Source organism: Triplophysa dalaica, chromosome 11 (assembly GCF_015846415.1).
Source record: "Triplophysa dalaica isolate WHDGS20190420 chromosome 11, ASM1584641v1, whole genome shotgun sequence".
In the NCBI taxonomy this organism is placed as follows: domain Eukaryota; kingdom Metazoa; phylum Chordata; class Actinopteri; order Cypriniformes; family Nemacheilidae; genus Triplophysa; species Triplophysa dalaica.
In genome coordinates this window covers 14,959,795-14,978,335 of record NC_079552.1, presented here as the reverse complement: position 1 = coordinate 14,978,335, position 18,541 = coordinate 14,959,795, and the positions used below count along the sequence as shown (strand labels likewise).

General features: G+C 37.0%; 1 protein-coding gene across 5 annotated transcripts in view; it reads right to left on the bottom strand.

The window, feature by feature from the left end:
* Positions 1–382: 382 nt before the first annotated feature.
* Positions 383–18,541, bottom strand: part of klc1a (kinesin light chain 1a) — a 34,838-nt gene continuing 16,679 nt past the window's right edge. For 2 of the 5 annotated variants that reach the window (XM_056761375.1, XM_056761376.1), the window contains exons 7-17: positions 18,034–18,121; positions 17,038–17,139; positions 15,065–15,238; positions 14,584–14,683; positions 13,964–14,016; positions 12,998–13,065; positions 12,772–12,880; positions 12,324–12,485; positions 5,475–5,605; positions 3,492–3,555; positions 383–2,605 (exon numbers count right to left, since the gene is read on the bottom strand). In XM_056761375.1, coding sequence (XP_056617353.1) covers positions 2,540–2,605; positions 3,492–3,555; positions 5,475–5,605; positions 12,324–12,485; positions 12,772–12,880; positions 12,998–13,065; positions 13,964–14,016; positions 14,584–14,683; positions 15,065–15,238; positions 17,038–17,139; positions 18,034–18,121 — 1,117 coding nt within the window. In that variant the 3' untranslated portion in view covers positions 383–2,539. Of the gene's footprint in view, positions 2,606–3,491; positions 3,556–5,474; positions 5,606–7,745; positions 9,370–12,323; positions 12,486–12,771; positions 12,881–12,997; positions 13,066–13,963; positions 14,017–14,583; positions 14,684–15,064; positions 15,239–17,037; positions 17,140–18,033; positions 18,122–18,541 lie in introns of those variants that run through there. The other 3 variants (XM_056761377.1, XM_056761378.1, XM_056761379.1) reach the window with 3 other exon arrangements.

Genomic DNA, 18,541 nt, shown 5'->3' with positions numbered 1-18,541 from the left:
AGTATTTTCACTTAAAGTAAATAATTCACAGACAATGTTAACACTTAAACAATTTAATCTGTATCTAAACTAAATAAAGAATCAAATATTTAAATGGGATCTATATCCAAACTTCATCTGGGTAGTTGACAGATTAATATGCAAATGTGTCCAATGGTTTGAAGGCAAAAATGTAGAAAAAAATAACAATGAATATAAATCTCTCTTATGCTATTTTATATGACAAATATGAATCATATAAAACAATGTAATATTACCAAATTGTTTTCTAAATTTTGCTATGTCAAACCATTTGTCCCGGCCATATATATAACAGGCAAAAGTGTTGCACTGACCAGCAGGGGGAACCAAACACCAGATGTTAAATCTTGAAGCTGTAGCCTACATTTGTTACCTTTATTCAAGTATGTACATTATACCATACAATATTCATAAAGCCAAACACATCACCACAAATATGCAGTTTAGCCAGCACAGCAGGCAGCCTGAGAACGGAAAATGGTACACAAGTCCAGTGCGCATTTTAAGATATACTGTACACACAAACAAAATATTTAAAATAAACACAAATAGTGGAAGACACAACACATAGACACACAGTAGAGATGCAACATCATACACCCAAATACAGTAATACAGTAATAAATATCTCAGGGTTACATCATATAGGTCAAAAAGTCCTGGTTTCACACTGGGAGTTAGTTCAATTCATGTACTATTTATGTATAAGCGTACAGTTTTAAAATTGTAGTTTTGGTGACACATTGCAATGCCACAAGGTAAACAATACACCTTTGAGAAACAAACTGTAAAAAGAAAACGTGCAATAAAATTGCATTTGAATTCAGGAGCAGAATGACATGTCAATAACCCTGTTAAACAAAATATAACAGCAACTGTAACAAGCTAATTTAACACAAACTGATCAACAGCCAAAAATGAGCATATCCTGAAACAGTCTGAGAATCAGAGCATGTACAGAGTACATTTAGTCCCACAATCATATGACTAGCAAAGCTCAAATTAGTGGCATTAACAACTGGATAATTTATGTACAAAAAAATGCACATCATACATTGATACAAGACCCAATCAGATATTCCATCTTTTGTCAGTAAAACATTACATGTAAAATCAGCCCCAGCCAGCACAGAGCACATAAATCTCGTGAAAGATGGATTGTGTAATTTACCAAAAAAAATTACTTCCATAAAATGGTTATTATAAGAGTTGCTATATAGTTGCAATATGTAACAAAGTAGAAATCTGCTTGAACATATAGGGTAGCATGCATCAGTGCTATATATTAGCATAAATCCTACACAATCATATATTGATACATATTAGGCTTTCCATTTTGATCAGAATAATGTTTTTTTGTGATTTTTTGCTTCAAATTCAATTTGCTCTGTCACACACTAAAAACCGGTAAACCCACTTCAACTCAGGCGAGCTCTTTAAAACAGGTTATATAGTGTAACATATGGAAATAGATTTTAAATTCCAGTGCATTTTAATCTGGAGCAACAGTGCTTCCAACTCCATGTGAGATAATGTAGTGATAAATGAGGTGACAGCTGCCTCCTGGAGTCATTGTTTTTCAATTTTAAATCAGTTTACAGACCTCATCAGTGAATTTACCTAGATTTAGTCAGTCAAAACATATAAACCAAAAGTATATATCCACTAAACGACAGATCAACCAAATGAAACTTGTAAAAGTGAGGTAAACAATTCAATTGATTCTTGTAACAGGCAAAGGGTTTTTAAATGTAACATAATCCTATGAGATTATTCAAAGTGCATTGTTACTTTGCATACCAAATCTGCTCTTTCAGTCCCGAGAAAACATTCATCCACTGTTTTAATATCTATTATTTCAGACACAGGTGGCGTAAAAACTTCAGATTTGTTTGAGGAAGGACTGTTTCTTGTGTCTTGTTTTCCAAGCGAGATAAAAAAAGGCATGGACCCCACTTTTTAAAAGTAGTAAAATAAAATGTGAATCACTGAATCATCACTCATGTAAACATTGACCTTCATAAACATTGGTGTAGCTCCTTTCATAAAGGGAATTAGTACATAAGTCCCATGGTCCTTTGATGTTACTCAAATATAAACATTATGTAGGTTGTCAGTGGCAGAACATTTAGTGACTTCACTAAAAAGATGCACACTTCTATCACACAAGTCACTATAATCCTTAATTCGTAACAACAGTCTCATAAAACAAACAAAAAAGTCAAAAGTACCCCACCACCCCCAGAAGGGAACTAAAAAAAAAAAAAAGCAGCAAAACTTTCTTACTGATCTAGCCTGAATAGCACTTCAATGTATTTCTAATTTGTTGTGCACTTTGGTTCAAGGACATTTTGACAGGTTCGAGTCATTTCCACAGCTAGTTGTAAAAGCGTCAGAGATATAAAATACATATACAGGCCTTGAAAACAAAAGCAACCCCCAGAGAAGGTTTTTCTGAATAAAACTGAACTCAGAGACCTCTTATTACTCTCTTCATCCCATATCCAGAAGCAGACCTTCAATGTGCCAGATCAGTCTGACTGGAACACAGGTCCCGTCCTTTCCTTAGACGATTATTTCGTTCCTGTCAGGAAGAAATAGATTAATAAATTAAATTTACCTCCAGAGATCTCAATGAAAGAAAATTCCAGACCATTTAGGGTAAAGTCCACTTTAAGATTCCTTATGCAAAGTAAATCTACTCAATTTTTTTTGAAGACAACTTCAGCCAAGAATAAAGAACTGTGTAAATGTTGTGCTAACAGAAAGAATTCTCTACGTAAAAAATGACAACACTTATTAGTCATGAAAAATGTTAACCATAAAGGTAAAATAGTGATACATTTTGTATAAACCCCCAAAAACAGAAATCATGACAGGCAGTCCACCAAATATTATTGAATGTTTCAAGGCAATACTGTAGATTTTGAGTCAGTTTTTAAGTTTTAATGGGAAATACAACTGAGAATGCAGCGATTTATTTAATTAACTTCATATGGAGTATCTATTATATTTAGGAATAAGTATTTCGAATTTAATGTAAATATACATGCCACCTATTTGTACAGTTTCAATAAAAAACTAAATATAAAATCAATAAATAAAAGTATACTAAGCAATGTTTTTTTTCCTAACTTAGATCATCTGTGGTTACTGTGGACATTAGAAAACACGATCAGACATGCGTTAGTCGATCACAAATCATTTATTTATGGGTAAATAATAATATTAGAGCTGTGGTTGTGTTGATGATAACAGATGAACATGAAAGAGTCGGAGTATAACACTGAAATGCAGTGAAATGACAAACAGATGGGATGGAAACAAAGAATACTCACCACGAGAACGACAGAAGGTTTGACACAAACATAGAAATAAGACATACAAGATAGAAGGACAGACCACAAGAACAGATTGAGTGAAAGCTTGAGAGAAGAGCTGCGAGGAGAGAGAGAAGAACGTTGCCTTACTTCGAGTTCTCCCACAGGTTTATCCATCACGTTGAGAACTCCAAGAGAACTGGCCCTCTTCAGGCTGCATCCAACAGAGCCACATGCAAGTTAGGTCAAAGGTCAAGGGTCACGGTGGGGAGAAAGAGAGGTGAGGTAGGGTGTGTGGGATGGGAATAGGTGGGTTAAAACTTGTTAATGCAACATCACCCAAGATGATGTTACTATACATTGTGATGATATAAACATGCAATGACATACTGTGTGTTATGTAAGTCATAATATGCTTGATAACAGTACAGCTAACTAACACATCATCTTCACACAATTACTGTTCATCATCACTATTATTGAACTCTTTCGGTCCAATAACTGCTTATTGTTTGGTGCAACTAGAAAAAAAGATGAGGATTGATGAGGTAAACTTCCATTTTTTGGTGAACCATATAGGATTCATAACAAATGTTGCATACACCAAACAAATGTGGGAAATTTCAAATAATAAAGACAAACTTATAACTTAAAGGTCCAGTGTATGAAATTTTGCAGCAACAAGCGGTGAGGTTGTGAATTGCAAACAATGGCTAACTCCACCCCTCCTTTCGAAGCACTACGGTGGCTGACACAGAACTAAGATGTCGTCACGTTTTCACTTCTTTGCAGAAGGAGATGATGTATTTACGAACTGCGCTCTGTAGAGCAGTTTGTCCGTTTAGGGCTACTGTAGAAACAACACGGAGAACTCCATGTAAGGGGACCAAACAAGTATGGGGAATTTCAAGAGAAATTTCAATTTCATAGAAATAGCTAATTCTAACATAATAAAAACATACCAATTCATTATGTAAGGTCTTTATACACCTCTGAACACTTAGTTATGTATATTATATTGCATTTCTGTAAATAGATCCTAACACTGGACCTTTAAGGATTTGCATTGCAAAGGGGTGTTGGAGAGAGGGTAAGAGTAGATGAGGAGAGTTTAAACCAAATAAATACAAACCGGGTTACACAGCCAGACAGAAAACAGAGAAAACAGGCATGCAGCAAATTTGCATGGAAATGTTTATTTCATCAAAATAAAATTACAACATAGAGAAATAAACATTTTCAAATAAAAACAGATCCAAGCAGATGCTAAAATGCATCCAGGACAGTCACCAAGCAAAAAGGCTTAAAAGATGAATCAAGTATAACAACCGTCAGAAAATAAAGTTAAAATGCAGGGAATAAATAAAACCAAATGAAATTTCACAGGGTAAAAGCTGTCAGAAAACGTTAGTCACATCCGGCCAATCAGATGCCACAGTGTGTGTGAGTAAACCAGAGAAACAAACACGAGTGAGTTAACCTCACACCACATTGCATTATAATGTCACCCACTGTGTTAGATATACACGTGATTCTTTATGGAATTCATGGTTAGGTAGGTTTGTACATGTGCAAAAAGTACAGTCCAGTTAATCGAGCAAGAAAATCCCCCCATCCACTTTGCATATACTGTCAATGTTTAAACTTTCCTCCACTTTAATGGCACCATAGATTGCAAAATCTTATCTCCTATGTAGTAAACCACTATTTTATAGAATACAAATGTTTTAAAGTATCGCAACCCCTTTTTGAAAGCTCTCTTTAGGAGGACAAAAGAGCAGAGAAAGCTCATTTAGAGTATACAGTGTTTTGACTCTCACCGCTCCTATAAACATTCTTAGGACATCTAGCGACATCATTTCTGAAATGGATCATGCTATATAAATTGCAGTTGTGTCCCAATGGGATTTTAAAGCATTTGTTCATTCTACAGAGTTCATTTGTTACTTCAATAACTGTCAAACTCTCATCTCAAAAGCACATATTATAAAGCATTTAATACTTCCCACCAGTTTTCAAACCAAAGCCTTTACTGCTGAAGTTTCTGGTTTGATCACACACTTGTTTTAACACTGTTGAGTCCAGTTTGGGAAGGGCTGACTTGTCTGAAAAAAGGGAAGTGTTGATAGTTACCCAGGATTTTTCGGTTCGTTTTCTCGTAAGCCGCCTCCCTTGAGCTTGCGGACCAGTTTCTCACTGCTGCGTCGAATTGAGGCCCGTAGTTTGCTGAAGGAACCACTGCGCTTCAGTGACCCAGAGCCGTCCTGTGAACAGAAAGAGTACAGCGTTAACTAAATCTAATCATTTACATGCAAATTAATCTAAATTACTGCCATCATTTCATCGATGCTCATCCTTAAACACTCTCAAGCACAGATCACTTACCTGATCAAATACAGTTAGGTCCATTAATATTTGGACAGAGGCACATTTTGCTATTTTTGCCGTGTACTTATATGTATTCAAGTTACATTGAAATAATGGTTATTGTCCTTAAATTCACCCTCTCAGCGTTTTTAGAGTATATTCAAATCAAGGTTAGCTGAAGGCTGTAGGAATTACAGCTCTTTAATATGTAGCTCCCCCCTTTTTCAAGGGACCAAAAGTAATTGGACAGTCTAATCAAAAGCTGTTTTATTCACAGAAATGGGCTTTTCCTTAAATTATGTATTCATAAATGAAGTAGGTCTGGAGTGGATTCTATGTGTGGTGTTTACATTTGGGAAGCTGTTGCTGTGAACCCACATCATACGGTTCAGGGAGATCTCCATGCAAGTGAATCAGACCATAGTTAAGTTTCAAAACAACTCCACCAGAAAGGCACCAAATCAACAATTTAGTACATTCTGAGAAAATACAACACACTGTGCACCTGGATGTCCATATAAGATAAGGGGGTGGATGATGGCATTATCCTCTCCATGACGATAAAACCCTTTCAAAACGTCCAGACAAATAAGGAACACTCTCCAAGAAGTAAAGATGTAAATGAATAAACAATAAAGAGAAGACAAAGACAACTACAGAGGGTTCCCAATAAGGTGCAAAAGCCTCAAGACTATGATGCGTATATTATACTTCTAAAATAGCCGAACAAGCTCTGAAAAAAGCTTTTTTCTTTGGAGTGATAAAACTAATAACAATACGCATAACAACCAAATAATGATTTTCTTTATTGTGGAGAGGATAATGACATCATCCACCACTTATATCCTACAAACTCTCCAGGCTTTTTTTGTTGCTGAGCTCACCAGTGTGTTGTTTCCGTCTCAGAATGCACCAACTTGTTGTTTTGGTACCTGGGATCTTTCTGATGTGTTTTTTTTAGTCTTACTATGGTCTGATTCACTTGGATGGAGATCTCCCTGAACCGCATGATGTGGGTTTTACAGCAACAGCTTCCAATAAAAACAACACACGTAGATTCAACTCTAGATCTTTAACATGCTTAATTTATGAATTATGAATTTGTGTATACTCTAAATAAAGCTGAGAGTGTGCACTTTAAGCCAATATCCATAATATAACTTTACCTTAAACATATTTTGTCCAAATATTTATGAACCTAACTATACAAGTGTTAGCTATAATGTAACTTACTCCCAAAATAAAATATTGTTATAGCTTAAAGGGACAGTGCCCCAAATTGTATTTTTTTCATCATTTATTCACCCTCATGTCATTTCAAACCTCAGAACACAAAAGAAGATATTTTGAATAATGTTGATAACTAAACAACATCAGACTCACGTTGACATCAATTGTATGGCACAAAACAATGAAAACATTTCTCGAAATATCTTCTTTTGTGTTCACAGCTGAAATCGTCCTATATAGGTTTTGGATTTCAAGAGAAACAATATTTTCGGGTGAACTGTAGCTTTAAGAGTCTGAATACAAAACTTTAATTTTATTCTATTTTAATATATAGATCCCTGAAATGTTATTGTTTTTGCAAAAAAAAAGTATCTTTAATAAACAAAAACATTTTGCACGTCTGTTCTTTCAAACTGTTCCTCAGAGTCTTAAACATCAGAGTGAAGAGGTTATTGTAACGTTTCTTCTGTGCTGATATTCTTAAGGTCCCGATATATTTTGTCTTCTGTTACCACGCTGTGCTCTGCTGCAGTCTCTTCTGCTGCGACCCCTCACCTCTGACCTTGGCCATTCATCCAGGGGTTCCGAAAAGCAAGTAGGGGTGGACATGATGGAGAGGGATGGAAGGAGGGGACTGAAGAAAACTTCACACTGACCCAGATGATGATTACCAACTCCAACAATGCAACAAGTTCACTATAACATCTAACACACACACACATCTGCACTACAGGCCCTGGATACTCCACCAAAAACGCATACGCATTCAGATACAGATGAGTAAGAGCACACAGGCAGAGGCTGTGGTGAGTAAAGTCAGTTTTATTAGAAGTTATGAAAGACACAAGATGCAGCAACACACCAGAGAAGAGGTTAGTAGAAGAAAGAAAAGAGATCGACATGCATTTATTCATCTCATCCCTCTCTTTTTTGTCATCTGTCCATCTCCACCTCCTATTAATACAGTGTGTTCACAATAATGGCCAATATGTGTATGGAGAGTAAGTTTTGGTTTATAGAGAAGCTGAACTACACAATCATGCCACAATAATGCACTGTACAGGAAGTGACATAAACAGACAGGATTGCAGAGCTTTCAGAAGTCAGCGTTCATTGAGGTGAAAATTCAGAGAGCAAACCACACATATCTGTACAGTGTGTCACATGCCCTGTCAAATAGCTTGAAGGAGTGCTCCTGGTCCAATTCAAGCTCAACTTGTTTTCCAGTGTTTGTGGCAAAATGTTTAACACTGAATGTTTTATCTTCACAGAAATTGACATTAGGCCACAAAAGCTCAACCTGGAACGTGAAAAAAATGTCCAACATTCACAACATGTCAAAATAAACGTCACATTTAATTTGACAAGAATGTTGTGAGGAACAGGAGTGCAGTTTAGGATTTTTACAATGTTTTTCAGGGTTTTTATGATCGAAAGGTTTTTGGAAAATAGTGAAAAATTATTTTAATAACAATGGTCAACACCCAGGTGCATAATTATATGCATAACTCACTGCAAAAATGAATTTCATACTAAGCATTTTTGTCTTGTTTTCTAAAACAAATGTTAAAACATTCTTAAATCAAGACACAATTACTTGATAAGGGAAGTGACCTATGACTTTAATATTTGTTTTATGACCAAAATATAAGAATTAAGTAAGTTTTAAAAGAATTAAAATCTGTCAACAGGCTAAGAACTTGAATTTAGGAACATAAGAAAAAGATCAAACCAAATCCAAGCCATTTTTGCTTGTTATAAACATAAACTTACTTAATTCTTACCTTTTTCTACAAAACAAGACTAAATATCTTAAGTCACTTTTACTTGTCGAGATAATGTATCTTGATTCATTTTTTTTTGAGGGAAAACACTTGAAAAAATGGTTAGTACGATTTTGTAACTATCACAAACATTTTTTGTCAAATTAAATCTCTTGATCTCTTCCTTACAATTTCAGCCATAGTCCTCGACAGAAGAAAAATCAGAAAGGAAATGTAGGATAGTCCCACTGGAGTATTAGAGCAGGAAAACAGAGATTGTTTACTATGATAGAGTAGAGATCTTTACACAAGAGGCGACTCTGAGCTCTACAGAAGGTTAATTATAGACACACAGACATAGTGACATCTTATATACCAGACAGACAGTTAGAGTGACTGACAGACAGAGAGATTTCTCTACTGATATATTACAGACTAATATCTGATTTATTATAAGAGTGCTGCAGCTTTGAAGAAGATGAGCTTTGACATGAAGGCCAAAGAACATGGCTGACTTTTGCCAGCTTCTTCAGAGAAGGAAGGAGAAGGAAAGGTGCCGATGGGAGAGAGGAGACGAGAAACAGCAAAGCTGGAGAGGGTGGGTGAGAAGGGCGTCCGTCATGCAGAAGGTAAGTTCATTAACCACAACAAGGCATCTGGAGTTACACCTGCCAACCACAGAAAGAGAGAGAGAGAGAGAGAGCAATGCAAGAGGAAGCAGAATAAGTACACAAGGAGGAGAGAGAGTTATAGAGCAGGAGGAACAGAGACAAAAATGTTACATTATTAGGAAGAATAAATATGTAAGTACAGAGAATAAAAGAGAAAGACAGTGAAAAAGCAAATAAAAAACAAAGATGAGATGTTAACCCAAAAACATTCTATGCACAATGTCGCTGGGCATTGCATTCCGAACACAATTTCGGCACTATACACAAAGGTCGCTATAGCAGCATAAGCACCAAGCGACCACCTTCTGATCTCTCTAGTGAAGCCAACGCAGTAGTGAATTAAACTGCAATTAATCGACTGGCTCAAAAAGAGAGCAGAATCTCAGTGACCCCCATGTTAAAATGGGTAACTTTACAGCAGCAAAAACATGTTTACATCCGGTAACAAAAAATGTTTTGGTCCATATAGCTAATTTTACCCTTTATTCCAACTGTGAGGGGTGATTTTTTTAATAACTCACCCGTTTAACTTATATTAAGCATTAAAATACAGCAACAAAAATTTAAAATAAAGTTACGTGACCACTTTGCCCATTTTTGATGATCAGAGAGTGACACGCTGCTAAGATGATGACTTGCTGCTAAGATTGTGATGGCCAGCCCCCCTCACTATAAGCTTCAAAACAGCTCCTCAGAAACCTACGGGTGACGTCACGGAAACTATGTCTATGTGTTATGCCTTCTATGATTAGCAATGGCTAACTGAAAAGCAAAAATACACTGTGCGTCAGCATTGCAAACATTTGTGTGGTTGTGAAAAGTATGTTTTTGGTCAGAAGGGGGTGCCTGAATGGATATCAAAGCTCTGTAAAAGAAGTTACCGAAATCATTGAAGAGTTAACATAAAGCAACTAAAACGCTAAAACTGGAAACCAAAACCTCAAAACAAAAAAATGTCAGAGTAGAATCCTGTGCTTGTTTTGAGTGAAATGCTCGACTAAATGAGATTTCTGTGCAAAATTTAATGCAGAAACCAAAGCCACATGTTGTTTATCACACATATCAACTCTCAGCTCACGTGCAAGTTTATATATTATAGATGTCAGATTTGACTGAAGAGAAATAAATAGATGAAAACAATAGCACGAAAATTGCTTGGCAAGGACAGATGTAGAAAGCATTAGGAAATCAACAAAACACTTACAGAATTAGAGCACGTTATACATTGAATAAGACAGATTAGAAATCACACCATAAGTACAGAACACACAGCCCACGCCAACATGTGTGTGACCCCAACATTAATATACATACATTGATGTGAAAGACGCTGTTCATTGTACATTGTGTGCGAGTCTGTTGTGAGCATGTACAAAGAGAGGTATTTAGTATCTGAGACAGAGTGTGAAATATAACGAATTATTGAGTAAGACGAAAAGTGGCAAAGACACAAAAGACAGAGGAGGAAAACTTTCAGACCAGCTCGATGAATCGGAAGGGAGCCTCCCATTATCTGAAATGGGGACGGGCTCTTGTCTAAGAGTGATGCAGAATGGTTGTCATGGCGCTAAGGTTACTGTTGCTACGGCAGTTGTGACTCAGAAATGCAGAGAGACTACAGCAGAGGTGTGATGGTGTCAAAACAGCAGCTACAAAACATCTGCCTTACAGAAGAGAACGGCTTGCTAAAAGAAGAGAGGTTAATTCTTTGAATTCTAATATGGTGATTCAAGATAACTGCAGTGTTAACGAAACTTTTATTCTAAAACAATTTAATTATGCTTGACTCTTATGGGACATCTGCAAACTATGCTTTGAACTGCATGTGTATTTTAAGTGAGCACTATAGCAATAAGCAGCCCACTTGACCTTGGTTGCATCTTTATCTATTTTATCTGATTTTAAAACCACAGGTTGCTATTATATCATTGATCAAAGGTTTATCCTATTCAAATATACAGTAAATACAGTACATAAGCACAGTAAAATGAATATACAACGGCGAAAAAAATATAAAGAGACCATTACAAAATGATTTACAGTTTTTCTGAATTTACTATTTATATGTATGTGTTAACGTAAAGTGATCATTTTGGTTTCATTATGTTAACTCAATTTTTCTCAACAATATTTCTCCCAAATTTCAAATAAAAATATTGTTTCTATTTGCATTCATTTCATGCTCTGTATTTTTACAGATCACAAATACTACAAAGAAAACAAGTTTATATTCACTCTCAAGCAATACAACAGTAATATTTGTATTCATAAAAGTTCAAAAACTATTTTTATGTGATCTCTTAATGGTCTGGTCTCTTAATGAGTGGTCTCTTAAATTTTTTCCGAGGCTATAGATCTACTAAGTCATATATATGTAACATGACCAAAAACATTCATATGCTAAAATATTTGCCATACGTAGTTTTATAAAAAGTATGTGTAATATCAATTTAACTGTTACTTTAGTGAAAAGTTTGCATTACAACTAAAGATATTTACTTTCAGAGTTAATTAAGGTAGGAAAGAGTTAAAAAAGCTATAAAGCACTACAGGTGAATACATCAATATGATTGCAACAAGGTATCAAGTCAGTGAGTGTACTAAGTATTCAAAGTAACTACAATCCAACACAGTTTGATTCTCACAAACACAAGCTGGAAATGCCTTCCCAAGGGTCTTGTGAGCGAAACAGTGTTGCATTAACTTTAATACTTTTGATACTGAACTCCATACAAGCAAACTTTACAAATGAATGGTCCTATAAAGCCGTGAGATCATTTAATTGGCTGAAATAATATAACTTGCATAATTTCTGTTGTATTTATGTAAGTGAATGTGCGAGGGGCCACAAGATTTATTGCTATATTATTTCCTCTCTATACATGTATGCCTGAGATACACTCATGAGTGAAATACTGTGTGAGGGCCTGGGCGGTATGTGCTGCACTTACCCCGTTCCACTCCACGCTCATACTCACTTCCTCTCCTCCGTCTGGGCCGCTTTCGTACTTGACTGTATCAGAGTTCAAGCTCTCGCGACTACTCTGCTTCTCTCGTACTTCAGGGTCTCCCAGGACCTCTGCCACACGCTGCTTATGTGTCGTGTCCAGACCCTGCAGATAGAGTAAAGACCCCTGATTGATGCACGGAACATCACAAACAAGATCTTTCTATCAGGAATTTATCCGTGGCTTACAAATCTCATTTAAAGACGCATATAAGTCGCTTATGTTGCGATGGATCATGTGACTAGGAGCAGCCGATGGTATTTGTCAAAAATAATGTTAAACCTTGTGCAAACCTTGTAAAACTGTATTTTTAGCAACAAGTTTCTATGAACAGTTAAGCCGATTATGTTCACTACAGGACAACACCCCAGACCACCAAACACACACGCACTTGTTTTCTGGAACGCAGAGTCGCTTCCTCCAGAGTCTCAGCAGCCTCAAACTTTCCCTGTCGCTTGTACAGAGCTCCCAGATTCTTCAGTGTGGTTGTCACAGTGGGGCTGCAGGGGTTAAAGGTCAGACAGGAAAACACTTAATTATGCTAAAGTCATTGCATTCAAGTTACTTGACAAATTATAGTCTTAGGAAGATTGTGATATATGTCTAGGTTATCTCACCTGTCTACTTTACAGGCCTTGTACCAGCCACCGTACTCTCCGAAACGAGAGCCATCCTTCTCCTTGCCCTGAAACACACCAACACAATCTCAGAAACGCTCAAAGTACTACCAAAGAATGAATGATAACATTCTAATATCACTTAAAGATGCTCAAAATCACTGCTACAATAAAAATGGAGTGAGATCAGTGTTTCTGAGTAAATCCCAAAAGTTGTTTAACTGACAGGGGAATGGTTTAAAGGCTGTGTAGGCAATCCTGTCCAGAAATGTTTTTAGTCACGCTAGTTGGAAGTCTCTTAACATCCTGATAGCAATCAATAAGAAAAGCGAAACATTGGTATTTTTATAATTATTTGTCTTCTGTGAAAGGCGTAGGGTACAGTAATGTTTTCTCACCAGTGGCGATCCGTGACTCCTCTTCAGGGGAAGCAGTAATGCAAACGTTCGGCAAAACATGTAACGTATTTAGCTTGTCATGTCAAAATATGTGCCTGCTGCAGACGTGTCGAAAGGTTTTTTTTATAAAAAAAAGAAATGCTAGTGTTTGCTAGATACTCGGTCTCATGTGTAATCAGAGTTAAGTGTTAACGCAGTGTCTTCTGAACGTGAGCGTCTCTTTTATCATAAACCCTTTCAAAGCGTCTGCTGCAGGCGCGTATTTTGAAATGATGCGTCATGCACATAGGTTTACGTGAAGCGCTGAGCAAGTATTTTGAATTCCTGATTCCCCTGAAGAGGAGGCACCGATCGCCACTGTTTCTCACCAGTGAATGTGACATGACTTCACTGTAACCGATCCAACAGCTTCTTGTCTGTGCGTGCGCGAGGTGTGGCTTTGGATGGTGATTCGCATGATCGTATGATTTCACTGCTAGCAGGCAAACGTTAGCAGTTTCCAAATGATCTACTCAGCCTTTAAGTGCTCAGTGATGCACTTGATCTGTGACTGTTGAGCGTTACACACCTTGCTCTGTTCTTCTCTTTCCTCTGCATGCATCCAGATAGGTTTGTTCTCATCTGAAACGGAGCATGTGAGTGAATGAATAAATGCACTTGTCTTTGTAGCTCAGACATGCACATACAATTTTAAACGATAAAATAACATATATACAAGGAAAAATTATATTGAATCATTTTTAAGTTTATGCGCCAATAATTTTGTATCTTAAGTTAAGCATGTTAAAGGGATAGTTCACCACCTAAAAAAAGTGAAAAATCTCAAATTGTTCCAAAACCGTATAAGTAGTTGTTCTGCTGAGCACAGAGAAAGATATTTAGAAGAATGTCTGTAACCAAACAGTTCTGGGGCACCATTGACAGTGTACCAAAACTATGGCGGTCAATAGTGCCCAATAACTATTTCGGTCACCACATTCTTCAAAATATCCTTGTTTGGAACAACATGAGGGTGACTAAATTATGCCAATTTGTAAACGCAAGTAATATCCCTCGTTAGTCTTTGCGGTTTGGTTAAAATCCAGTGTACTGCTGCGGACTGTAGAGACCCTGTTTGTCTGAGTACAAGAACAGGACACATTTCCAAAACTACATAAATAATGAATTATATGGGTATTGAAAACATACCATCTACAGAGCCAAATTCCCTCTCGTGGGCTCTGGTGAGGATCTCTTTATATAGAGTCTCTGCCTGTTTAAACTTTCCCTGCTTCAGATAGCATGATGCCTGAGAGAGAGAGAGAGAGAGAGAGAGAGAGAGTGAGTAGGGGTTCAGGCTGCTGATAGATGTGTAAGCCCGAGCAGGAGCCTTCACTCTATAAGCTTCTTCTATTACACTAAAAGTTTTATGATTCATTTGCTGTGTATAATTTGCTGAGGGAGCAGAAATCTTGCAGTAAATAACATTACTAAAAACACTACACAGATGCATTACAGCACAAAATGTACACTGGGAACTGTGTCCACACACAAAAAAGGATTTTAAAATGAACAGTAGCATATTTGATAAATAATCTTTTATGTAATCTTTTAAAGCACATAGATATCTATGAGTATTAAAAATCAATGTCTGTTTGCTAAATGAGTGAATGATACAAACTGATCATACCAGGTTGTTTTTGGTCTTGGCCACGTTGGGGTCATCAGGGCCCAGTTTGGTTTGGTAGATCTCCAGGGCTCTCTGATAGTAGTATTCTACCTCTTCATACTTTCCCTGATTCTGACACAGCAGCGCCAGATTATTCAGCTGCTTCGCAACATCAGGGTGGTCCTTTCCTAACACCTACAGCACATACACAACACACACACAGGCCCTGTTATTTATCTGCTTAAGAACAACAATGATTATGGCAGTACACACCAACCCAGCCACAAAGTTCTAATTGTTCAGCTGTTTTGAGAGATTAAATTTATTTTTTAGGCTATTTTGAGATTTGCATTTATGGGTTTAAAGTTAACCCTCTGTCACACCTCTCAACAGCTTGTGACCGGAAACTCTCCCATTTTGTTCCTGTGTTTCCTACTTTGGGATAATTCACCAAAAAAAACGCTTCCTTCTTTCTGCAGAACACATAAGATATTTGGAGAATGTTGTCAATTGCTTTGGTTTTGTGTCCATACAATAGAAATGAAGGGTGGTGGTGCTGTTTTGTTACCAACTTTCTTGAAAAAAATCTTTTGTATTCTGCAGAAGAAAGTCATCCCGGTTTGAAATGACAAGAGGGTGAGTAATAGTGAAAGAATTTTCATTTTTGGGTGAACTATACCTTTAAGGAATATTGTCACCAATGTTGCCACAAGTCAGAAGAAAAAACCTAAAAGCATAATAATGCTGGAGTAATTTTTTCTCCGTCTCTCCGTGTGTCTAGACTGGTGTCAGGTGTCTGCATTTTCAGTCAAGAAAAGTCGACCGATCTCAAAAGCAGGGGTACGCATTAGATGGCAATGGGTGGGATAATGTCTCATCAAGCACAAATTTCAAAACAAAAAAAAGTATAAAGAAACTGGATAACTCCCTTTAACATCATTAAACGGGAGTGGCAAATAAGTATGTGTGAACTGATTTCTATGCATTTTAGTCACTATATAATTAAATAGTAGTGACTAACCCCTAACTGTCAGCTTTTCTTAAATCTAACACTGTTTCTATACAGTATTTTAATTTGAAAAATCTTCTTTGTTGTCACTTCTTTCTTCTATCTTTCCCTGGCTTCAGCTACTCCTACTGGTAAACAAGATTGTAGATTGGATTTATTGTCACCCCATTACCAAAATGTTAAAAAGATCGCTTTAAATTAAAGTAAATGAATGAAATTTAGCGGCATCTAACGGCAACCACCGGTTCACTCCTCCCATCTCTATTGAAGCACTAAGGTGGCTGACGCAGAATAAGATGTCGTCTCGTTTTCTAAATGTTTTTCAGAAACGTGCTCTGTACAGCAGTTTGTTTGTTTAGGGCTGCTGTAGAAACAACATGGTGAATTCCATGCAAGGGGACCTGCGGCTTATTTTAAGGTAATAAAAGCATAACGCTACATTATGTAAGGTCTTTATACCCCTCTGATAACAGTTATGTATATTATATTGCAGTTCTGTAAGTAGATCCTCCAAATAAAATATACACTGGACCTTTAAATCACATATTAAAAACCACAACGCAAAAATAATATATTATATATATATTTTACCATCACAATCTAAACACTATTCTCTTTATCATAAGTTTGTAGAATAGTCGAGTTTGGATTCAGCAGATTGTCTAAGCTCTTTCCCTCAGCGCTGCATGAGAGGCAGAACTGCAAGACTTTCAGTAAGAGGTTTGTCACACAGAGGCTAAGAAAAACTGTCTCTACTGTCGCTCTGTATCAAACTGTGACACAGCGAGGAAGATACCCAGGTACCCAGGCTGCTTTATTCTGTCTACAGTCTCTGAAGGACACAGGGATGAAGTGTGGAGATGTAACAGTACATTATGTCCTCAGTGACATACAGAACACAGAAAGAGACTTATGTTGTACAATAGAAACGCTGTTGGCAGGGAAAGAAAACTGCAATGATGCTTCAGGGTGACGTCTGACCCACCTTCTCTCGTATCTCCAGCGCCCTTTTACACAGAGGCTCTGCTTCTTTATACTTTCCACGCTTGCCATAAAGAACGGCCAGGTTGTTCAGCGTGGCAGCCACCTGCAGAAGACATCAGACATACATCATTTAAATCATAAAACCTTCCACTTTCTATAACAATCAAACAAATCGGTTGACGATTATGCATTGGTTTAATCGTCCATGTTTACAATCAGCAAAATGAAACCGATTACGTACTGGAAATCTCCTTAAGATTCAGATTTTCCTTGTATGATCTGAGTTATACATATAAGCACCCCGTGTTGAGTTACACGTGTTCTGATTGAACTCTGATTGATATTTATGGATCTCAGCCACATGCATGTGACAGATGGACAGAAAGTGAAAAAGAGTTGGGCAATATAGCAAAAAATAGTTTCTCACTATTTTTCCCTTTTGAGGATATTTAATATATATCCCAGCATTTATCTGCTTTAGCTAAAATAGTATGTTTTTAAACAATTTACAGAAATGAACAGTTACGCTACAAAAAATGTTTGGGACACAATTAAAATCTTAAGTGACACTATTAAAATTAAAAGTCTTAATGCTAAGTCACAAGACAGCAACTACCGTAGTAGTGATGACAGTCTTTAGGAAACATACTGGCCAAATAAAAGAGCATTAATTGACTTACAATGTTTCTAATTTTCCTATATTCAATAATATTTGAATAATATACTGGAGATATGTCAAATACCCAATGCATCACCCAACCCTAAGAAAAAGCCAGAAAGAAATAGGAACAGAAGGTGTGTTGCTCTTCAAGAGCTGTTTAGCATCTAACCTCTGCAGAGAATTGTGGGACGCTGGTCCTGATGAGAGGGTGAGACATAAGCTTCACATGATAGCAAACACAGCTTAAGAACTACTAAAGCAAACTACAATACAAACTATAGACACAATACACACCACAGCAGACAAAGTGCTGATGAGGGTGGGACCGGTTCTTACCGCAGGGTGGTCTCTGCCCAGTGTCTTCTCTCTGATAGCCAGAGCATCGTTGAGGAGGTTTGCAGCCTCTTTGTATTTATTCTGGTCCCTGAAGAGCAGAAAACACTCTGACGTAAATCTATTGGTACATGTTATGCAACAAAGGGCAGATACTAAGGTCCTTCTCACAAAAACCTGCTTCCATGGGAACGGGGTGATTGCATTATAGCCTAATGTCTTGACGGTTTGCAAACAGGACATGAAACAAAGCAAGCTGAGGTTTAAAACATTTTGTAATACCACCATATTCCAGTTTAAGATACTGCAGGTATTAAGTCGTTTTTTTACACAAGTGAAGCGTATTATTTCTGCACCACTTGCATCACCAAATATCATCATATCATGACTGTTTTCAAACAGGTTTCCAAACACTCCCCTACCATTCATTGGTTAAACAAATAGCCCTGTCCCTAACTTACACAACTGGTTGAGCAAATGTTGCCATGTCAGGTTGTGTGGAATGCTAACA